This window comes from Folsomia candida, unplaced genomic scaffold (genome assembly GCF_002217175.1).
Source record: "Folsomia candida strain VU population unplaced genomic scaffold, ASM221717v1 Fcan01_Sc022, whole genome shotgun sequence".
NCBI lineage: Eukaryota > Metazoa > Arthropoda > Collembola > Entomobryomorpha > Isotomidae > Folsomia > Folsomia candida.
The window spans coordinates 1,756,644-1,777,172 of NW_019091214.1; the positions used below are offsets into that span (position 1 = coordinate 1,756,644).

The window sequence follows — 20,529 nt, forward strand, 5'->3', positions numbered from 1 at the left end:
TGAAACGAAAAAATGAAATTAATAATTTGTAGAAGATTATTTTACGAATTTATTTGTTCATTTTTGATTAGGTTTATTTCAGTGTTTTAGTTATTTTATGGAACAAGTATTTAGAATCAGATCAGATCAATTTACACAAGTTAACAATTTATTTTTCCACGAGGCGAGGAAATTAATTAACAAAAGTCGACTACAGTAAAACTTACGTCTTCTGCACTAATTATTATAATTGCTGCTCTAAAACTGCAGTATGTACATATTGCATATGCATTAATTAGTATTGGGAAAATATGGTATGATTAAAATGCATTCATTTCATTTCATTCTCTCGACATGTAGCGATTAGGTAATTAACTAGTGATGATGATCCAAAGACGATAGTGACATGAGGAAATTTGCAACTTTTACTTCCATAAGTTAACATCTGGCCCATACTTCGTAAAAGTCTTAAATTTAATTAATAGGATCGAGAAATAGTGGCAAGAAATAGGGTAAATAAATTAGACTATGAGAACAGCATATGTACATAAAATCTACTTAATCACATAATCACTAAATAAATAAACATTTGACTAACAATTGTAAAAAAACATGATGATAGGATTTGTTTTTCGATCTTATCGAGGGAAAATAGAAAATATTTGCAAATTTAATGCCTATTATATAATTTTATCTTTGTGCTGGCCGTACGACGCCAGGGATGGCTTGATGGAGCCAGGACTTGTTAGCCAGAAATTCTGCATATTCGACATTATCGTCTTTCGCCTGTTGCTTCGTCTTGTAGCGTGCAGTCTGATTTCCCCCTCCTCGACCCCCTCCCCCACGTCCCCCAAAATTATTTGAAGATCCCGCTCCTCGTCCTCCCCCTCCTCTTCCGCCGCTAAAAGTGCCCGCGCCAGGACCAAATCCACCACCACCGCCTCCTCCTCCGAGTGGCATTTCATTAGGATTTATTTGATTTGCGCCGCCTTTACTCGCGCCGAGGCCGGGATGACGCGCTTTCTTCTTATTCTTTCCACCCCCGACCCCACCTCTGCTAGCGCCCCCTGCCCCACCCCTGTTCCCCCTATTCCCGCCGCGTCCCGATCCCCTTCCGGCCTGATTAGGAGCTCCGCCACCACGTTTGGTAACGTTTTGATTCCCATTCGGCTTCCGTTTTAGGTTAGAGTAGTCAAAGGGGATGGCGTTGAAGGTGCCGTTGATGGTGTGGGGCACGTCGAAATAAGAGTCTTCTTGGAATGAGGGATCATCAGGGGGGAACGACGACCCGGGTATTTGCTCTTGCGCAAGATAGTTGGACTGTGACGAAGAAGGACCATATCCTGCCGCTGTCATGAGTTGTTTGGCTTGGAAAGATTCGACCTGCGCTTGCTGCGTGGCGTGGCGTTGTTGTTGAATAGTTGAGCTGGCTCCGCGACCACGTCCCCCTCGACCACGACTAGGAGGAAAATATTCTCGTTCACCGAGTGAGAGCTGAAGAGCGGGAGGTTGTGTGGTGGACAAGTAGTCGTCATCCTCGGCGAATGGGTTAAAAGATGAAGGCATGAGAGTGGGGATGTTGTTTCCGGGGCGAGAATTGCCTCCTCCACGACCACCGCGACTACCTACTCCCCCACCACGCGATTTTTTCTGCGGTGGTGACGAAAAATTGCGCATGTTTCCTTGAATTTGTTGCGCGTAAGAGTCGTATTCGTCCTCCAAGCTCGGGGCGTAATGGTCCCGCGCCGAGGCGGCAGAGGGATCTTGATAGTACGTGTCGAAATCGTATTGTTCTGGGGGAGGAGGAAAGTGAGGCTGGAAGGGGCGTTTCGGAAAACGGGGGCCAAATGGGGGACGTCCTCCTGGTGGCATATTGGGCATACCATTTCCTCCTCCACGACCTCCACGAGGTCCTCCAAAAGGTCCTCCGCGAGGTCCACGCGGTCCACCACCGCCGAATAGACCGGGCGGCAGCATGGGTTGTGGTGGCCTGTCACGAGCGATCCGTTCAGTATGCATCATCATTGGAGGCCTGTGAAACATGGGCGGCCTCATCCCAATGCCACACCCTCGGCCTCGAAACATTGGCGGAGGTGGGGGAAAGTCGCCGTAATTGTGGTATCCGTCGTCAGCGAAGCGTTCCCTGTTTTAATAGAAGAGATGTGATTAAGCAAATTTACGTGGTATTTTAAACTGGTAAACTGTGTCAACTTTTTAATTAGCTTTTAAAATTCTTAATTAGCTTTTAAAATTCTACAAAATTAGGAGAATGGACTAATGGACGTCACCAAAGTTTACACAGAAAGTGCCAAAATTATTGATTTGATAAAAATCTTACGGCATGACTCTCATGGGGGGTAGCATTGGCGGAATGGGAGGCGGACGTAACGGGGAGAAATTGTTCGGTCCTCCTCCACGTTTCTTCTTCTTCTTAGATGATGAGGAGGACGAAGCCGCGGAGTGATTGAAAGCTGAGCTGCTGCCGGAAGGGGTGGAAACGATGGGAGGAGTTTCGAGGAGAGCTTCGACAAGCAATTTCTTCCCATTGAACTCCATTTCGCCGAGATCTTTGATGGCGGACCGAATGTCGCCAAGCTGTTCCAATTGCTACGAATACAAAAAGGAAAATCCATTGATCATAAACAACCATGATGAAAAACGTGACAGTACTTTTCGTACGGAGTTCGATAGGAAATTCATTAATTTAAAATCAAACAAGGATAAAACTTATCGAAATTTAAGATTTGTTTGGCGACAAGATAGAGCTTTTCTGTAAATTAACTTGGGAATCCCAAACTCTTGTAGATTCAAACAATTTAGACACTTTATGTTCGGAAATCAATTGTTGGGCTGTTTTTTTGCAAATAACTACGTATTTGAACTATACCTATGATTTTTAATTGCTTGTGACTTTTTCCACGGAATTACTTACCACGATGGCCTTCCTGAGGGGATCGAACTTGCTTTTGGCGAGGGTGGTCGAGACGACGAGGCCATAGGGCTGGAATAGGGAGCGGATCTGATTAGCGGACAAGTCTTCGGGTAGATTCTTCACCTGCAGGCGCACAACAGGGATCCTAAAAAATAACAAAATTTGTTTGTATTAATTAAAATTCATGAATTAATCTAGTGTTTAATACAATGTTTTTACCTCGGCCCTTCAGGATTTTTAGATAGCGAGACATCAATGGGGCGCTCGAACTCTGGAACGACCTTCCCGTTCAATTCCTGTATCACACGAATTCCGGCCTCCTCCTCCTCCATGTGCTGCAACGACATTATCAATTGACTGATCAACTTCAATTTAAGGTAAGATTTTTAAACATTTTGCCATCACATGCAAAATTTCACTTGTAAAATGTTAAAATTTGAAAGTTTTTTTTTCACTCAACATTTATGGTTGTATATATTAGAAACTTACCACAAAGGCGGAATTTGATCTGTAAATCTCAATGTCGACGATTCTCCCGTACTCTTTGACGAGATCGGTGACAATCTCTTTGGTGACATTGGGTTTCAGGTTGGAAAAGTAGATCTTGTAAGTAGTCACGGTTTCCTCATTGGCCGAGGAGGGGGGTGCCTTTGGCACGACATTTGTTGCCAATTTAGACTTCATCACTGTAATATTCTGCCCGTTGAGTTTTATCTTGTTCAGCATTTTGATCGCTTCCAGCCCACCCGCCTCATTATCCAGATGCTGAAAGGACAGCAATAAATTCGTTAATATGGCAAAAATATTGGTGAAATTGGTATGTAATATTTACACACTTACGACATAGGCGAAATTTTTGTATGGAAATAATTCGCACTCAACAACGGTACCGAAGGGTTCAAACAAGTTGACAATGTGTTCTTCCTTAAAGCCGGTGGGAAGTTTGGCGACATGGAGTTTGATCCTGGCACCGGGCGAGGGGGGTTTTAAATCCAAAAGTTCCTCATCAAGTTTTATATCGTTTGTGTCACCATTTCCAAGCAGTACGACTTCGTCACTTTCAATAGCGGAGGAGCCGTTATCCTCATTGGTTTCTGTAACCTGTGCCGCGGAGATGTCACTGGCGAAATTATCAAAACTGTTGAGACTTGCGTCACCCATCTCTAGATCGTCCGTAAAGTCGTTAATAGCATCGGGAGGAGGGGCATGAACCGGCAGTGTGGCGACCGACGTGATATCAAAGTTTGCGCCGAGTTTAGAATTAGTAAATAATGCCGAGCCAAGATCTTCTTCTTTGTCGCCCCCGAGCCCAGGGATTTCTTCCTGTTGCATCTTGACGTCACCGTCGGGAGGCGATGGCGTGGTGGGCAACATAGAGTCGTGGAGGTCCATCAGGATTCCTTTAAATTGGTTGGAAATCGAATCCAGACCGGAACTTGGGCTGGACGAGGAGGAAATTGACGGGAGGAATTCGCTCAGGTCGTGTATGTCGTCAGTGGTGGGGTGAAACGTGTCGTCGGGAGGGATCGTGCGGTCACCATCCGCCATTACACGTCAAATCCACCAAAAATTCTGTCAGTTTTATTGTCGAAGCTTCTCTAAAAAATATTTAAACAAACAAGATGAAATATAAATATTTTTTAGACTACCGGCTGAAAACTTTAAACAATTTTGATGATTGGGTGGCTACCTTGTTTCGAAAACTTGAAGTGACGATGAATACTTGACGATGCTACTTTTGTGGGAGGACACAGCGAAAAATTTGTAATTGTTCTTGTGCAAAGTGACGAAAAAATTGCAATTTTGTAAAGGTGGCTGGCATTTGAACGTGATGTATGTTGGGTGCACTGGGGAAAGTTGGGAGTGCAGTCCAGTTTGGATAAATTTCCATAGGAAACTTTCCATTGTTCAGGTTTGCATTATGAAACTTATGAATTTAGATATATGATACGGAATCATTTATCTTCTCATTTTTTTGTTTTATTTAAAAGCACAGTTTATGTCGTAATTTGAAATATATATTTACATAAAACTGGTTAAATGATTAATGATAACAATATGTACATACATTATGCGGTGGTCAATTAATAGGAGTCAGTCACATGTAGAATTTATAACACAAATCCTCTAACGTTCATCTGAAAATCATTTTTTCAATGTTTCTGAAAACTGAACGAGGAAATTTATTTGTCGTCAAATCATAGTTGTTTTTGCCCTTGCTGTTTTTCCTTTGCTTTAGTGAAGAGTTTGTTGATGAACGGGAGGACGCGAGAGGGGTGGCAGGAGTACACGATGGCGAGGAGGACGCCCAATCCCACGTAGACCAAGTACTGTGCCGCCACACGGAGGAGGACGTAGGTCAAGGCAGAAATTATGAGGACACAGACGACCAAGGTCACCAGGACGGAGGTCAGGTCAAGTGAGATGCAACGTTCCATGAGAACGTCCCAGCCAAAGATATAGGTCACCAGGCAGCTCGATAACGTCGTGGCCAGAGTCACTAAAACGCACAAGTCCTTCACTGGAAAGAAAGAAAGGATTTATTTTTAATGGAAATTTTAAAATAGAAAATTCGAATTTTGGTCAAGCTTAAGCATAATTTTTGATGGATTTACTTTTTAAACGAGTGAATTTGTATGGTCTAATTTTTAATTGTAATAAAAGCACGTTATCTTATATGTCATTTGTTATAAATAATTTATAAATAAATAAATAAATTTCAATCCTGAATTATTCAGGATTGAAATTTACTTATTTATTTTAACTCATCGCCATCGAATCACAATTTCTAAAATTTCAGGTAAAATGAGATTCATGTGTTTACCTACTTTGAATCGGAAGGGTTTTGACTTGTTGCATTTTCAGTCGTGTCACATAAAATTAAGTGAATCTAACAAGTTTTACAGCTCCGAATTTCTGAGGGTCACAAATCCTGAACTTACTACATATTTGTAAGGATATATCTTAAACGTGGCGATGTTAAAGTGTTTCACTTGAGAAAAAAACGAGTCAACCTACACGAGAAGACGGTAATTAAATGGGCTGTCAATTCTAGGAATTAACAACTAATGGTAACAAATATGTCACACATGCAACTATGAATATGGAAAAGAACGATAAATACGAAACATGCTGCATCCACTAATGAGCGCATGAGTATATGCAATATGTCATTTGTGGTGGCGAAGTGTATTGATAATTTGGATTGTGGTTGGTGAGTATGAATGCTGATAAGTCAGGTGAGTAATACAAGCTTATCTGATCGTGCCATGATTTAGATATGTACATTATATTACTTAATGGCAATGGGATAGACTTGATATTTGGGAACACAAACCTGAAACTGGAGATGCCGAGGAAGGTGTGGAGTTATCGGGGTCGATAACATTATTATTATCCGTGCCGGCATCTTTGGTGGGGTGGTGATTTGTGATTGTGGTGCGTTGTTTGGTCTTGGATTTCGACGATGTCATCTCCGATTTATTTATGTATGGATTTTTGGTGAAAATAATTAGGTTTCCGTCCGATTTGATTAAAACTTTTGGGAGGAGAAAGTTGTAGGCTTGATTCGATCAATACGTAAATGGCAGTTGCTTATTTCTGCATTTTCATAAATAGTTGGGAATTTAATTCCGCGTGGATCAGTTATGGTTGGTAAATTGTGACTGGTTTGTAACTTATTACTTCTGGGGAAGAAATTGGTGTAATTGTTGTTATCTTTTATTGGCGAGGGAACTAAGGTTTATCGTTATTTCTCAGTCGATCATTGACGATGTGGGTACCGGCTCTACCGTACATATGTACGCGTGGGGTGATTGATTACAATGGCCGAATTACTTATTTATCGTGGAGGTTTGTGTGTAATAATTGGCAAGAATCTGCCACTATTTAGTTTAACGAAGTCGGCAAATTACACGCCTATTTACTACGAACACGGTAAATACGTCAGTCAGGGTTTGAGGATGCGTCACTAAAATGTAGGGGTCCCAATCCCGGACGATTTTGGAAATCCCGGGAATCGGGATTCCCGGTTTTGGCCGTGAGAAATCCCGGGAAATCCCGGGATTTTTTCCCGAAATTCAAATATCACCTTATAACTTCAAATTAGTCAAATTTGGGTATACAAAAAGGTACATGACTATAAAAGTACAGCGCCTGAGCGTATTTATAATACTTACATATCTCTTTATGTGTTTTCGGGCTCTGTGCATGCATGAATATTATTATAAAGTATGCTATTTTCTGGTCAACTCAAAATAAATATGGTAGCAATACAAATTAGCGATTATATGGTTTTGCCTGCTATTGAAAATGTTAAATCTCGGTGTATTTCGGCGTAGCCCAATTTTCGCCCTCTATCTTTGAGAGGTGATATGTGATATGCAAAAGTTTGACAATTTCATTCCAGAAATCTTAAATAATTAACCAACAAGAATGTTAACCCGAAATGCCCAAATTGACGTACTTATATTATTTGGCCTAAATTGCGAACCATTATTCAAAAACTTCGGTTGGATATGAAGTTTAGCAATTCAAAAATTTCAAGATCAAATATATGAACCACTTCGTGCAAAACGCATTAAATTTAGCTTTAAATTCATCGGCTAAAATTCGAACTCACTTCTAACATAATAGCATTTTTGAGCATAACTGATTTCAGATTTTATGATTATAATCTTGCTTAGTTCAAGTTAAAATCTAACATCGAAATTGGGAATTTGAAGCTCGATCTTGAACTATAAATTTCATTTTGAATTATATAATTTAGATATGTATAAATATATGTACATATGTATACGGGTTAGAAAAATGTGGCTAACCATATTGTTAAACATTTCGATTTTCGAGTCCAGGATCAATTTGTATGGTTACGTCATCGAAACTTTTCTTACCAATCATCATATAACCGAAAATAATGTAAAATTGCTATTAAAATTGTAAATTATAAGTAATTTTCAGCTCTGAATGACGAATTGAAAATCCCGAAATATCGGGATTTCAGTTCTTCAAATCCCGGGATTTCGGGATCCCGCTTCCCGGGAATAAAATCCCGGGACTGGAACCCCTACTAAAATGCATGCACAGTGGAAATTTGTTCTTCCGAGTGCTTTACTAAATACGTATTGCACACATTTTTTAAAAATTCTACAATAACTAAATGGTTGATCACTAATTAAGTAAAGTGGTATTTAGTTGGTTATGTAATGAGGAGAAGTTCCAGGCTGATCTTAAAGCAGAGTTCTATTGTATTTATTGTTATAGTCGACTTGTGGCTTGTGAGGTGTGATAGGCACGAGGGGAAAAAATGATATAGTTGACGGGTGTATATGTGGATATGTATGCCTGGTTAGTTATTAGTGAAGCATCTGCTTTCTTTCTTCTCCAGAATTTATTTGTGCGGTTTGGTTATAATGAAGAAAAAACAAGCATCTTGTAGAACTTTATTGCGTGAAATGAGTGCATGGGAAAGTTTTAACCCTTTGCTCAAGTTTGTTCGATATTTTTCATGCAATTTCCCCTGAAAGATTGTACTTTGGTTGGTCAAGTTTTGGATGAGGTGGACTATGTAGATTTTTAATGCAGATTAATCAACTAGCCATACATGGCATCCAATCCCCATTACCCACAACGTGGATCTAATACTTACTCTAATCGTAAATCTTTTATTATTTAATCCTCAATCGGCGTCGTAATCTTGGTAAATATTTAGAATGAAAATTATTCACAAGCTACAAAATCCAGTCTGAAAAGTAACAACTAATCTAGATACCAGTCAATTGCAACTCATCCCCAGAACTGTGTATTACAAAATGCAGTCTCTCATACAGATTTTTCATGTATTTACATAAAGTTTGTAACACTTTAGAGTACAAAAATTGTTGTCATACTAAAAAAATCCTAGATATTTGTAGAATGAATATCAGTAAAATTCCGACATAGTTAATTAACTATTAATTAACTACTAAATATGAGATCCATTCCTAACTAGATAACAACTGTTAAAATGTCATTAAACTCATTAATTTACAAATCCTCCTTAAAAGTAACTCTAACTTGCTGGCCTGAACTAGGATGGAGGAGAGGATGAGGATTTGAACCATTTATTGTCGTGATTGTCGAACTCGGAATAATTGTCGCCTCTGTCGCCGCGGAGGAACTTATGTTGTCCTCGCTTTCCAAACTTTTCCTCCCCCCGTTAAACGACGACTCTGGCGTTATGGCGGTCGTCATCGCCGTGGGGTCCGTCGTCTCAACGGCAACCGACCTTTTTAGCGTGCCCTGTTTCACCGGAACATATTTCGGCTCTCCCATCTCCCCGTCTTGCTCGTCAGGGTCGAGGTCACGCACGATCAGGGTAGACGATCTCTTCGGCGCCGAGACCAGGATCCCTTTCGGCTGATTTTTCGCACTAATATTATTCGCAATAATGGGTCCGTTCGAATTGGCAAATCCTGCCGGTGCGGAAATGATTGAGGGCGAGGTGGCCCTCGAGTCCGCGTAGGGAATGTCACTCCCCATCGTGCGAGGATCGGGTTTGTACGGCGACCCGTGATACGGCAATTGCGGGATGAACTGGACGGGCGGGTCGGGAAGGGCGTGGGGTGGGTGGTGGTGGTGGTGGGGCTGGTTTTGACGTGGCAACGAGTTGACGTTGAATTGGAGGGGGTGCGGGGTTGAGGACGAGGAGAGGAGGTAGCCTGGAGGGACGTGGGAAAGGGGGATTATTTGTGGCTGGTGGTGGTGGTGCTGGTGGGGGGCGTAGATTTGCCCGCTTGGCGTCGGGGTAGGTGTCACGGATTGTGGATTGTCGTCATCATCGTCCCCGTGACGATGTGGTGGATGTGACGATTGTGGGGTGAGCATCCATGGCGGTACGTCTGGTGGACGGGGAGGATCATCATCCTCTCTCACGTGCGAGAGGCGTTGGAGTTTCGGATGAGTGTGATTCTGCTGCTGCTGGATGGACGGGGTCGAGTAGAGGTCACGCGACTGTTGAGAAGCCTGCGCCTGCATTTGCATCCATCGATTAACCTTCGTTTTCGGGTCGTAATTCGGAGTCAGGAAATCTGGCCCGAAACCGTTCTCCGTTTCAGTTTCTGACATCGTGTCTCCACCACCGTTGCGAAGCATCATGGTGGACACGAGGTGAGGGGAGCGACGGTGCTGGAGTGGTGGTTGGGGTGGCGGTGGAGCCGAGTATTTTGACGGTTCACCCCCCACGAAGGAGGAGGAGCACTCGATATCGTCACCGGAAGTGGCGCCGCCGTCTTTGTTTCTTTGTTGCGTGTCGAGGTAACGTTTCCGCAGTTGGAGTTCCGCCTTCTTGAGACGTTCCCGTTGGTAAAAGAGGCCCATGAAGCAGAGGAAGTTGAGGAGAAGGAGGAGACAGCCGATGAGCACGATGGCACTTTGACCTCCCAGAGTGACCCCGGCTGTGGTCGTGGTGGTGGAAGGGTTATTGCCAGGTGGGGGGTAGTAAAGGTCGGGATTGTTGGGGGAGTAGTCATCGTTGGCGTGGGTGTGTCCAGGGTAGTGAGGAGGGGATGAAAAGTGAGGTGGAAACTGGGGGAAGGTTGAGGAAGATGAGGTGTCAGTTAGAGATTTGTTGGAAAATGACTTCATAATCGAGTGGAACGTCTTTCCCCAGAAGGTCGTGGAGTGTTTTCGGTAGGATGAGGGAAATCGGATGTCTTCCGCTGGGGAGAGAAAATTTGCAATTAATTTCGCAAATTGTAGATACACGCACAATTTATGCTTTGGGAAAAAAATGCGTACCGATTTCTAAATATCGTCCATACTCGGGCGTATACTCTGGCCAGGATTGCGGGGGTTGGAAACGATCCGTCGGATCGGAAATGTTGGGATCTCTGTTTGGAATTTAAAAAAAAAACTTGGTGAAAAAATGCTTTAATAATAAATAAGTAATAAAATGCGTACCCATTTCTGACAAAGTTGGCTAGTAGGTTGATCAGCATGACGAAGGGGTGGAGTTTATAGGCGTGGGACGGACTTCCCGTGTACTTCCACTTGTAGACCGAGCTTGAGAAGATGTACGAGATTTCGTCCATCTGTGATAATAACAATGGAAATTTGTTGAATAATTTTTTTACGAGGGAAAATGTTAAGAACTTTTTTAATACCGCTTTTGTGTTGAGAGGGTCAAAGTCTTTCAGAACGTAGAAGAACGTCTTCTTGTCGGCACGGGAGGCGTGGGCGTTGAGGAGATCGATCATCGGCTGCACCACCAGAAAGTCAGAGATCAGTTCGCGCATCGGGGGAGAGGAACCGTAGCCTTGGTCGTTTATCAGGGCTGACCGAATCACCTGTGGTAGAAATTTTTTAGAAATCTTTTTAGAAATCAATTTTTTGAAGAATTTTTATTTGAAAAATGTAATTTTCTTGTAAATTAAATTCGAAATTCTAATTTTTGAACAGGTTTGATTCCAGTTTGTGAATTTTAAGATATGTGAACCTCTTCAATATAATTTTAGGTCAGCAAGCTGAGGATCGTCAAATAAATACTTTCCCCATGCAAATTTCTGAATTTGCAGAATTTTTAGAAAGTTTATACCCGATTTTTTTTGCCTGATGAAATCGTGTAGACCAATTATTTTTATTTTTTTTATCATTTTACTATTTTTTGCGAAATTGCATCCAATTTAATTTCTCACCTTTTTGACCTGTTCCGTCGGTTCGGAACCGGACTCCATTTTCATCGTGAGTTTGATCACGGCCGTGATGAACCTGTCGAGGTTAATGTTGTTGAGGGTGTGACGACCGACGAGTGGGAGGACTGGCCCCTCCTTCAGCCCGCAGAGGATGTCATACTTGGCCAGCATCGCTTCCACGGCGGGGGCTGATGCGGGATGGGGCTGGTTCATCTCGTGCGGCACGATTATCCCGTCCGCGATCGGCGAGAAGGGAAAGGTCAATGGAGGAGCGCCAATGTTCTTTTCGGCGGCAGTGATCAGACGTGGGACGGGCATGCCTCGCAGACATTTCGCCAAGTCAGAGTCCCCACTCGAACCGGAAATGGAGGAGGCCGAGGGACATGGCAAAGCTCGGGCGAGTTGGAACTGAGGAAGAATAATTAATTATGGAGTTCTTTGGGTGGGGAAAGTTATAATTTTTTAGAGTCAAAGAAGAATGTGGGAGAAAGTTGGGGATAATTATGTGCATGGTTTTTGCAATTTTTTAGAGTGAAAGTAGCCAAGTAAATATTTGCGTATTTTTTTGTTTACCGTGGTCCGAATTGGTTCAGGGTTGATGGCGTTTGGCGTAAAGGGAGATCCGTTGAGGAGGATGAGACGATGGAATAAGCCTGCACAACAATAAATTGAGTGGTGGATTTATTCTCATTAATTCAGTTACAAAAATTGTGCATTATTTCAAAATGGCAGGATTAGAAAATTGGGCAGTAAGGATGTCCACAATTTTTCCAGTTTATTTTGAGAGAAAGCACGATTAAGTAATTGATGGATATTTAATTATCCTCATATTTAATTGTTTATCTATCATATTATAACGTAGATTAATCTAGCATGACAGAAATATAGTGATAAACTATTGGTCTTTACCATTGTACGCTTGTGAGACGGGAGAGAGTGAGAGTAGTCCTGCCGTCGTGGCGTCGATGTCAAATCCCATGAGGGAAATGTTGTCAGAATCTCCGCCAAACTCGGCTATGTTCTCCTACAAAAAAAACTTGAAATTAGGAATTGACTCCCTTAAAATTGGCCACAATTTAATTAACCTTGATCCACTGGAGGGCCGCAAGCTGGTCCCAAAGACCAAAGTTTGCTCTGACATCTTCAGAATAGCTGGGTTGGAGAAATCCCAGCACGCCGGTTCGATATCGCACCGAGATGACGATTATATTTCCGATGGCGGCCACGCTATTTGGAGGAGAAAGTGATTTAAGTCACTTCCGGTTTGGGGGAATAAGTAACTTTTTAACTACCTGGAGCCATCGAACGGATTTTCAGGGTCGTCGGGGTGAGAGTTCATGTAGACGAGGACGGCCAGCCCATTGTTTCCTCGCGACTTATCACCTGCGTTGTAATATATGCCTGCAAATTGGGGAGGAGACGTGCAAAAGGAGAGAAAGTGAAACAAAGAGAAAGCAGAATTAAATATACAAGAGAGAGAGTAAATAAATAATAAATAAATTGTGCATAGCAAAAATTTCGGGTTAGGAGAACGAGAGAAAGTTGAGTTTGCAACAGGTGGAGAAAGCTGTGTGTGACTAAGAATTCGTGTTTAAAAAATATAAGACATCAGAAAATCTAAAGCTACTAGCAGTGAAGAAAGTACGGAGAAAGTTGAGAATTTTTGCTAAAATGTTTAATTTCAAAACTTCAAACTATGAGACTCAGTAGTGGTGAAAGTGGAGAAAGTTGAATGCAAATATTAAACTGAACAAAGCCGCAGTAAAAATAGCAAGTTTTTTAAACTGAACTACAAAAATTAAAATGAAGAAAGCAGAAAAATGAAATTTCGTAAAGAAAAAATAAAAGGTTATAATAAACTCGAAATACTTTGACCAAAATGAATATGAAATTTGAGAATGGAGAAAGTTAGAGATTACGAAAATTTTCCACGTACAGTGAAGTTTTCAAAAATTAGAAAGTAGAAAGTAAATAAAAATCGGATTTTCTGGAGTTGAAAATTTTACGATTTCACCGAAATGGATGGAGAAACTAAAAAAAAAACATGTAAATTTTCTGCATACTGTTGAGTGGAGCATAAATGTCGAGATAGAGACAATCCTCCACAGAATTCTCCAGCGTTTTCCGTAACGTTCGAAACTTGTCCATAGGTCCTCCTCCACCACCTCCCATCGTCCTGTTTAATACTTCCTCCGACGTTCTGGGGCACGAGGGGTGCGACACGTTCGCATTGAAGACTTCCGTCCTCGACCGGTGGGGGAGTGGAGAGGGTGACTCGTACCGTAGAAGCGGTCCGATCGGGGGCGATGCGTACGGAATACCACGAAATATCTGGAAAAAAATCATACCAAATTTATGTTTTTTAACTAAAAATGTATTGACTATCAAATGCAAATTTTTTAGTTTTCCAAAATTTTTAATTTTTCAAAATTTGTCATGAAAAACCAACAGTTGAGTGCAGCCTTATTTAGCCCAAGTCAGGCTGTTATCAATAATTGAGGAGGGTTTATCACCACCACAGCTTTTTTATTTTTCCACAAATTTTACCCATTTTCGGACTTCATTCCTAAGTGTACATATTCTACTTGTACGCAAAATTTTAAGTCGATTGGATAAGTTTTACCAGCGTAATCGATAAGACAGACAGACAACCATGACCATAACCGGTAAGCCCTGACTTTGCCTAAAACTGCATTTCCGCTTTTATTACTTACTTAATTTACAAAAAAATGTCCAGTCTCACCTCGATAATAGGTTTTCCATTGTACTGTCTCATATCAAAACCTCTATCCCTCCCACTACCACTCCCCCCACTCGAATAATGCGGCGTATGATAAATCCCACTATCCGCCGGTCCCAGAAACCCCTGGACGGGACCCTGCTTCGTAAACACCACTCTCGGACTCATATTATGCAACGTGGAAGCGGAACTCACTTCCGGTGACAATACACCCAAAACCACGACGAGTACCACGAAGAACTGAAAAGTTTTCTGTTTCACGGGCACCATTTTTACGACAAATTTTCCACCTATTTATGAACACCTTTCACTTTACGAGGTCACATTTCTGGTTTTGATATCCATTTTGGCGATAAAGTTGAACTTGGTCGTCGTCCCCGTCGTCATATTATTGTGTTGTTGATTTGGTGATAAAAGAGTGGAGTGGATTGGATGCATGCATGCCTTATTAGCACGTATGTACGTAGTTGAAGGAAGGAAGTTGTATGAAAGGGGCATCTATTTTTAACCCGGGTTTTGAATTCTGTGAGAGATTTTTTAACCATGCGGGCATTATACTCGACTCGTCGGCCCCACTAATAACGCCATGCACACGGGAACAGTACTTTTCGTTCGTAGTACTGAGATCGAGTAGTACTTTGGTTTAACGAGCGTTCGAAGAGCAGCTTCTTGAGGAGTAACGTGTATGCAAAGTCAATCCACTTAAAATAGATGACAACGAAGAGGAAGAAGACGACGAGTCAACTTTCGTACCATTATATTCTCGTACCTAGGCGGAATTACTACTTATTTTATGCAGGCAGGGACACCACGTGAGACACTAGTGTTCCGTTAAGTGGATGATTTTTAAACAAAATGTAATGTGGTGAACTTGGTTTTGCATATGTGGATGTATGAAAATGCGTATGGAATTAATTACGGAACTGTATCTATGAGTTCGTAGGAGGAATATGTATTTCTGCAAGTCGGGTTCGAACAACCTTCCGCTAAATAACTGCTCCCCTGGTTTTTGGCTGATTCAAGCATATCTAAGGGAAAAATATGGCTGTGTGGTCGTGTCGTGTATGTACCTCTGAATAATTCTGATGAAAGGAAGCGTTTTTTTAAAGATGGAGGAATGCAGAATGAGTTGGAGCTTTGAATGGATGACTGTACTGTTTCGTACTGCATGCAAAATTATTGGAGGAAATGAAGCCGTATTTGTCTTTGATTTGGGCATAAGGAATTTAAAATGGGGTCAGATTTCCGTCCTGTTTTGGGTAGATGCAGACCCGATCTAAAATCCGGGTAGAATTGCGACGTGTCTCTTCAATGGGGAGCTCATTATCTGCATATTACTATTATTGTATCGAATTAGGCATTAAATTCCTCCCTTTGTGGACGGAATAAACAATTGGCTTGGAATTTCTGTGTGTACATATTTTATTCCGCGTAATGATCGAGTAACTCACAAACGGTGGTCTTTGTTCTTCTTAATCCCATTCTTCTCGTCTGAATGCTTGAGCCATGTGGGCTGCCGTAATATGGGAATAATTGGCAATTAGTAGCATAATTCGGCTTCTGAAGGGGAGAAGAAGGATCACTTTGTGGGCACATTTAGCCCGTTAAACAAACATTGGCATATGTATGTATGTACATATTTTGACTCGTGTGAGTCGGAAGGAAGTGGGTTTTGTGGAGAAAAGAAGAAGAAGAACGAACAGAACAAGACGTGTTCTTTTATGTAAATGAAGGGTTGGAACATTGATGAAAAAGATTACGATTTGTTGCTGCCTTCTTTCGTGTTTCCCGACTTTGTTCTTCTTCTTGGGAGAGAATTAAAATTTAAAAAAACAACGGACACAAAGAGAGAGAAAGACATGAAAGATTTTTAAGAAAATTTAGACAAAATGCTTTTTGAAGAGGTAACGAAGGACTGATTTGTGTAACATGTTTATTTACTTGTGAAGATTTATACATATTTTACTTGGTTAAAATATAAGTCGTTTAGTGTACTTTTTGGTTTTTGATATATTTTCCTAAATTGTGGCAGATGAGTGGTGTTTCTCGTAATTATTCCGCATTTGACGCTGTTGGACTTGAATCTTGCCTTGCCGTTATTACGTAGCTTTTAATACGGAAGGAGTAAAAGGATGGTCAGAATTCTGCATCTCCCGAGGAGGATTTTTAGTTTGTTGGGTTCGAGAAAAGCGAGGGTGGCGGTGTGCCAAAAATGTTGATCTCTGCGTGATTTTGATGCATTACACTGCATGCCTTACGTTTCCTCCGTGCCACGCCATACACGCCACGACACGCTACGACAGATGAGCGGAGGGCGACAGACAGGAGAGAAATGAATCGCGTGTTATTACAATTTCTGGTATGAAAAGAGGTACACGGGAAGAAAAAGGACATGGTTCTGGTATGTTTTGTATGTGGGCATCCATATTTCTCAGAATGGAGATGCCTACATGCATGTTTACTCAGGAAAAGTTAAGTTAGAGGGGAGAATAATGATAAGCCGTCATGTTAAGAAGTTAGGGTTTATATTTGAGCTAAGAATTAAAAGAATCAGAGGAGAGAGAGAGAGAGGAATGTGTCAAGCCAAGTTGGTTTTGTGTATGTCTTGGAAAAGTGCATCATTTCTCATCCCCCCGTCTTCTTGGCAAACACTCTTTCTTGTTGGACAATGACGACGGTAGGGAAAAAATGCGTATGTTCAGAGGGCAAGATAAGCATCAAGATAACTTCTCACACTGAGATAAGAGGGCTGGGCAGAAAGGATGTGGGCAGGTTTAGGTTGACGAGGGTGGTGGAAATCGAACATATTTTCTAATGTGAGGCAAAATCTGGAGAAGTTAAATGGAGGACGTTTTGTTCGGGTGGGTACCGTTTTCGGAGTGACGACACGATGGTTTTTGATGGAATGCATTTTGAGGTTGAGTTGGTTTAGAAAGATTCCTGTAACGGGTGAGAGGAGAGTGAGTGGTTCACATGTCGGGTAAAAATCGTCAGCCAAGTGTCACAGGAAATATTTAGCAACTTGCATATAAAAATCTTAGAAATTCATGCAAGGAAAATTATGCAAGAAGTTGAGAACAAAAAATTTTCAAAAAGTGGATAACTTTTTTTATGCACAAAAATTAAAAACTTTCAAGAGACGTAATATTAATTAAAAATGTGCATAATATTTTGCATAAATGGATCACAATTTATCACATCAGACTAGTCGTGCACACTTGTCGCCTCCTTTCTCCTTGGAATTTTCCAGTTTTGCAATCCTGCTGCCAAACTGCATCGCTCTCTTGGGAAAGAGCGCCACGGAGGAGTGGTCGTCTCCAAAAAGGGTGAGGGCGGTGGCACGGAGTAGAATTTTATCCCCCAAACCGACATGCTTAAAAAGGGGGCAGCATTTCACCCACGTGGGAACCTCTCGAGCCAGGAAGTGAACGACGGCCTCGTCCAGAAATGGCATCCTGGGAGACAAGCCGTGATCAGAGAGCACCCTGCAAATGAAAATAAATTAGGATTCGTTCGATAATATTTGCATAATGAAGTGGACAATTTTATTTATTTATTAACCTATTGTCTCGTCCCATGTTCCGGATAGAAATTCGATCCAGGTCCATTTGCATTTCCGCCGTAAGACTGTCCCATCCTCCTCTTTCGTAAGCTGATTTGTGTCGACTGTACCCACCAAACAGTTCGTCGGCACCTATGGGAAAGGGTTACATTTTAGATTGTCGCCACTATAGTTCCGAACAGATCAGATAATTCAGATCAGATATCAGATCAGATCAGATAATTGTCAGATCAGATACCAAAAATATCTGATCTGATTAAAAAATCAGATAACAGATCAGATCAAATAGTCAGTCGTAAAATCAGATATCTGAACTGAATTTTTTTCAGATATCTGATATCTGTTCAGATATCTGGTTTTTAGTAATTTTCAGATTCAATCGAGTCAAAACTGCACTTATAATGTTTGTTAACGTGCAGCCATAATAAACTTGCAAATAGACCAAATTCTTGGTGTTTCCGTTGATTTAAATATCCAGAGTTCGAATAAAAATTTCGAATAATACAACTGAAATAATCACAAAAATTCTAGAGTTAGACTGAGGTGATCGGGTTATCTTAAAATCATCGAGGCAATTAACCACAAAATTCTGATGGTTTTACTTCAGATTAGTAACAGTCGTGATTTGCTAGAGGATATAATTATTTTGATGCTTGGGTAATTTAATGTAAAATTATTTTATGATATTTCAACCTCAAATAATAATATTCTTTAGTAGTAACTGCTTTACTATTCCTTTATCAATGTGTGAAAATAAAAGAAAAGAAAGCAAATAAATAATTTAACCTGAAATGTTTTTAGTAGTGTTTGCAATATTGACAATTTTATTTCAGATATCTGATATCTGAACAGATAAATCAGATATCTGAATGTTCAGATCAGATATGACATTTATCTGATCTGAAAATTTCAGATCAGATCAGATAACGATTTTGCATATCTGAAATTTTCAGATCAGATCAGATATCAGATCAGATACACGATTATCTGATCTGTTCGGAACTATAGTCGCCACCCCAAAAAAAGTCTATTTTATTATTACCCGATCCGAGAAGAACTGTCCTAACTGGGGACAAGTTGTTGTCCTTTCCTCCTCTACCCGCAAACCAGAGACAGCACCCGAGCGAGTCGTCAATCACACTCGTCAACGGGGAAATAAGGGTCTTGATCCTTTCACGGCGTTGGGTGACGACGTCCTCCTTCGTTTCGTCGATGAGGACAAGGTTGAGTCGTTTCTTGGGGAAAAGTGCTGTCAACATGGCGTAAGACTCGAGTCCGGTGATGCGATCGGGCGCAGTGGAGGATGTGAAGGAGACGTTGAGCAAGTCCAGACTGTCTTCGTAGTTGAGTTGTTCGGCTGCGAGATAGGCCAACACGGTCGAGTCGAGACCTCCTGAGAAGAGAATTCCGACTCGAGAATGGTGACAGGAAGTTGAGCAGGTTTTACAGTGTGGCGCAACAGCGGTGAGACGAAGATGAATGGCACGGCGGAGATGGGAGAGGAAGGAGGTGATGTACGGGGACAAAATGGTTGCAGCGTGGCGAAGGGTTTCGCCAGGAGGGAGATTTTTGGTCGAGAGATCGACGAGTTTAGCGAGAGTGGTATTGTCGTCGTCATGAGATTGGAGAAATGTAGTGTCGAAACTTTGGTGAATACTATGAGGAGAGTTATTTGGGATGAAGGTGAGGTCAAACTTGGACAAGAATTCTGCAAATTGGTCGAGATTTGCAGCGACATCGAGACGTTGATGGTTCAAAGGCTCGTGGTAAGGGAACAAGGTGACCGTCTGAGAGGATAGGTCAAGGCGGAAAATTCCCGTGGCAGGGATTTCGAAAAGGTCGGGAAATACAGAAACGGATGAAATGTGCCAGCTCAATTTTGAATTACTGCTGGAAAAGAGTAGACTCTGCCGTCCAAAAAAGTCGCGACCGAACCAAATTTCCCTTCCTTTCACGACCAAGATGAAGGCGAAGGGTCCGCGCAGATTGGAAATTACGGAGGTCAAATTCTCCTCAAACGAGGTGGAGAATTGTGTCAAGGCGTGAAAAAGAGCGAGTCCGTCGTTCGTCTTGGTAGGGTCGAAGGCTAGGTCGTTTTCGTAATTGTGAGCACCCGTAAAAGAGTAAATGTCCCCATTGAAGAGGAGATGGTACTCATTATCAATAGAGGAATATGGTTGTGGCGAAGGGCGGGGTCCTTGTGTCCAAAGAGTATAACCGGATAAGTGGACGTGGTGGTTGATATCATCATCGTCCGAGAAAATGTGAGAGGTTTCCCACGGAGGGGGAGAAGAAAGGTCAGGACCCCGACGGGCGTGCAGGGTAACCATGTCGTCAAGCAGGGAAGAGGACGAAATATCCTAATAGATAAGCATTAACAAAATTTTTAATACATTACAAAGTCTGAATTTCAGCTACAAACTGTAAAGTTTCTATTTGATATTTGTATTTGACAAGGAGCTCACATTTAAGTCACGACCCCGACAAATGTCGCATTGTTGTTGTGATGAATTGCCACCATTTCCGGTAGTGGAAATACTACAGCAAATTCCACACATTTAAAATTTAAACGCAAAGGAAAATATGTAAAATGTACACACGAAAGTGAACCGGTTCTTGTTTTTGTAAACTCTGCCGCCCAGAACAT

The 20,529-nt window shown here is 41.6% G+C and overlaps 4 protein-coding genes across 6 annotated transcripts; all 4 read right to left on the reverse strand.

Moving 5' to 3' along the window:
• Positions 1 to 44: 44 nt before the first annotated feature.
• On the reverse strand, positions 45 to 4,760 carry LOC110858837 (polyadenylate-binding protein, cytoplasmic and nuclear). The gene is made up of 7 exons (XM_022107724.2): positions 4,602 to 4,760; positions 3,752 to 4,509; positions 3,401 to 3,676; positions 3,131 to 3,246; positions 2,912 to 3,056; positions 2,318 to 2,586; positions 45 to 2,122 (listed from the first exon to the last, which is right to left on the reverse strand). The coding sequence occupies exons 2-7, from the start codon at positions 4,457 to 4,459 to the stop codon at positions 670 to 672; spliced, it is 2,967 nt and encodes a 988-aa protein (XP_021963416.1). The 5' UTR covers positions 4,460 to 4,509; positions 4,602 to 4,760; the 3' UTR covers positions 45 to 669.
• A 106-nt stretch (positions 4,761 to 4,866) lies between these two features.
• Positions 4,867 to 8,190, reverse strand: LOC110858749. Of its 2 annotated transcripts, none has more exons than XM_035858876.1 (2): positions 6,249 to 8,190; positions 4,867 to 5,432 (listed from the first exon to the last, which is right to left on the reverse strand). In XM_035858876.1, the coding sequence occupies exons 1-2, from the start codon at positions 6,382 to 6,384 to the stop codon at positions 5,110 to 5,112; spliced, it is 459 nt and encodes a 152-aa protein (XP_035714769.1). In that variant the 5' UTR covers positions 6,385 to 8,190; the 3' UTR covers positions 4,867 to 5,109. The 2 variants fall into 2 exon arrangements, with proteins under 2 accessions (XP_035714769.1, XP_021963303.1); XM_022107611.2 differs by lacking the exon at positions 6,249 to 8,190 and adding an exon at positions 5,740 to 6,054.
• A 358-nt stretch (positions 8,191 to 8,548) lies between these two features.
• LOC118438506 (neuroligin-4, X-linked-like) lies at positions 8,549 to 15,094 on the reverse strand. Of its 2 annotated transcripts, none has more exons than XM_035858949.1 (11): positions 14,324 to 15,094; positions 13,644 to 13,911; positions 12,873 to 12,963; positions 12,666 to 12,807; positions 12,490 to 12,604; positions 12,154 to 12,233; positions 11,584 to 11,988; positions 11,053 to 11,235; positions 10,850 to 10,980; positions 10,688 to 10,779; positions 8,549 to 10,608 (listed from the first exon to the last, which is right to left on the reverse strand). In XM_035858949.1, the coding sequence occupies exons 1-11, from the start codon at positions 14,588 to 14,590 to the stop codon at positions 8,936 to 8,938; spliced, it is 3,447 nt and encodes a 1,148-aa protein (XP_035714842.1). In that variant the 5' UTR covers positions 14,591 to 15,094; the 3' UTR covers positions 8,549 to 8,935. The 2 variants fall into 2 exon arrangements, with proteins under 2 accessions (XP_035714842.1, XP_035714841.1); XM_035858948.1 differs by having other exon boundaries at positions 12,873 to 12,981; positions 14,324 to 15,093.
• A 2,311-nt stretch (positions 15,095 to 17,405) lies between these two features.
• Positions 17,406 to 20,521, reverse strand: LOC110858707 (asparagine synthetase domain-containing protein 1). Its single transcript, XM_022107559.2, has 4 exons — positions 20,348 to 20,521; positions 18,925 to 20,242; positions 17,882 to 18,014; positions 17,406 to 17,805 (listed from the first exon to the last, which is right to left on the reverse strand). The coding sequence occupies exons 1-4, from the start codon at positions 20,438 to 20,440 to the stop codon at positions 17,520 to 17,522; spliced, it is 1,830 nt and encodes a 609-aa protein (XP_021963251.1). The 5' UTR covers positions 20,441 to 20,521; the 3' UTR covers positions 17,406 to 17,519.
• Between the last annotated feature and the right edge of the window lie 8 nt (positions 20,522 to 20,529).

Bases quoted from the DNA above. Each gene is read 5' to 3' on its own strand.
- LOC110858837 (XM_022107724.2), bottom strand. From the start codon at position 4,459: ATGGCGGATGGTGACCGCACGATCCCTCCCGACGACACGTTTCACCCC. The intron at 3,677-3,751 runs GTAAGTGTGTAA...CTGTCCTTTCAG, and splicing joins ACAAAAATTTCGCCTATGTC to CATCTGGATAATGAGGCGGG. The intron at 2,123-2,317 runs GTAAGATTTTTA...CTATTAAAACAG, and splicing joins CCCCCCATGAGAGTCATGCC to GGAACGCTTCGCTGACGACG.
- LOC110858749 (XM_035858876.1), bottom strand. From the start codon at position 6,384: ATGACATCGTCGAAATCCAAGACCAAACAACGCACCACAATCACAAAT. The intron at 5,433-6,248 runs GTTTGTGTTCCC...CTTTCTTTCCAG, and splicing joins CTCGGCATCTCCAGTTTCAG to TGAAGGACTTGTGCGTTTTA.
- LOC118438506 (XM_035858948.1), bottom strand. From the start codon at position 14,590: ATGGTGCCCGTGAAACAGAAAACTTTTCAGTTCTTCGTGGTACTCGTC. The intron at 13,912-14,323 runs GTGAGACTGGAC...ATTTTTTTCCAG, and splicing joins ATGGAAAACCTATTATCGAG to ATATTTCGTGGTATTCCGTA. The intron at 11,989-12,153 runs GTAAACAAAAAA...ATTCTTCCTCAG, and splicing joins CTGAACCAATTCGGACCACG to TTCCAACTCGCCCGAGCTTT.
- LOC110858707 (XM_022107559.2), bottom strand. From the start codon at position 20,440: ATGTGTGGAATTTGCTGTAGTATTTCCACTACCGGAAATGGTGGCAAT. The intron at 20,243-20,347 runs GTGAGCTCCTTG...CTTATCTATTAG, and splicing joins GTCGGGGTCGTGACTTAAAT to GATATTTCGTCCTCTTCCCT. The intron at 17,806-17,881 runs GTTAATAAATAA...TTTCATTTGCAG, and splicing joins AACATGGGACGAGACAATAG to GGTGCTCTCTGATCACGGCT.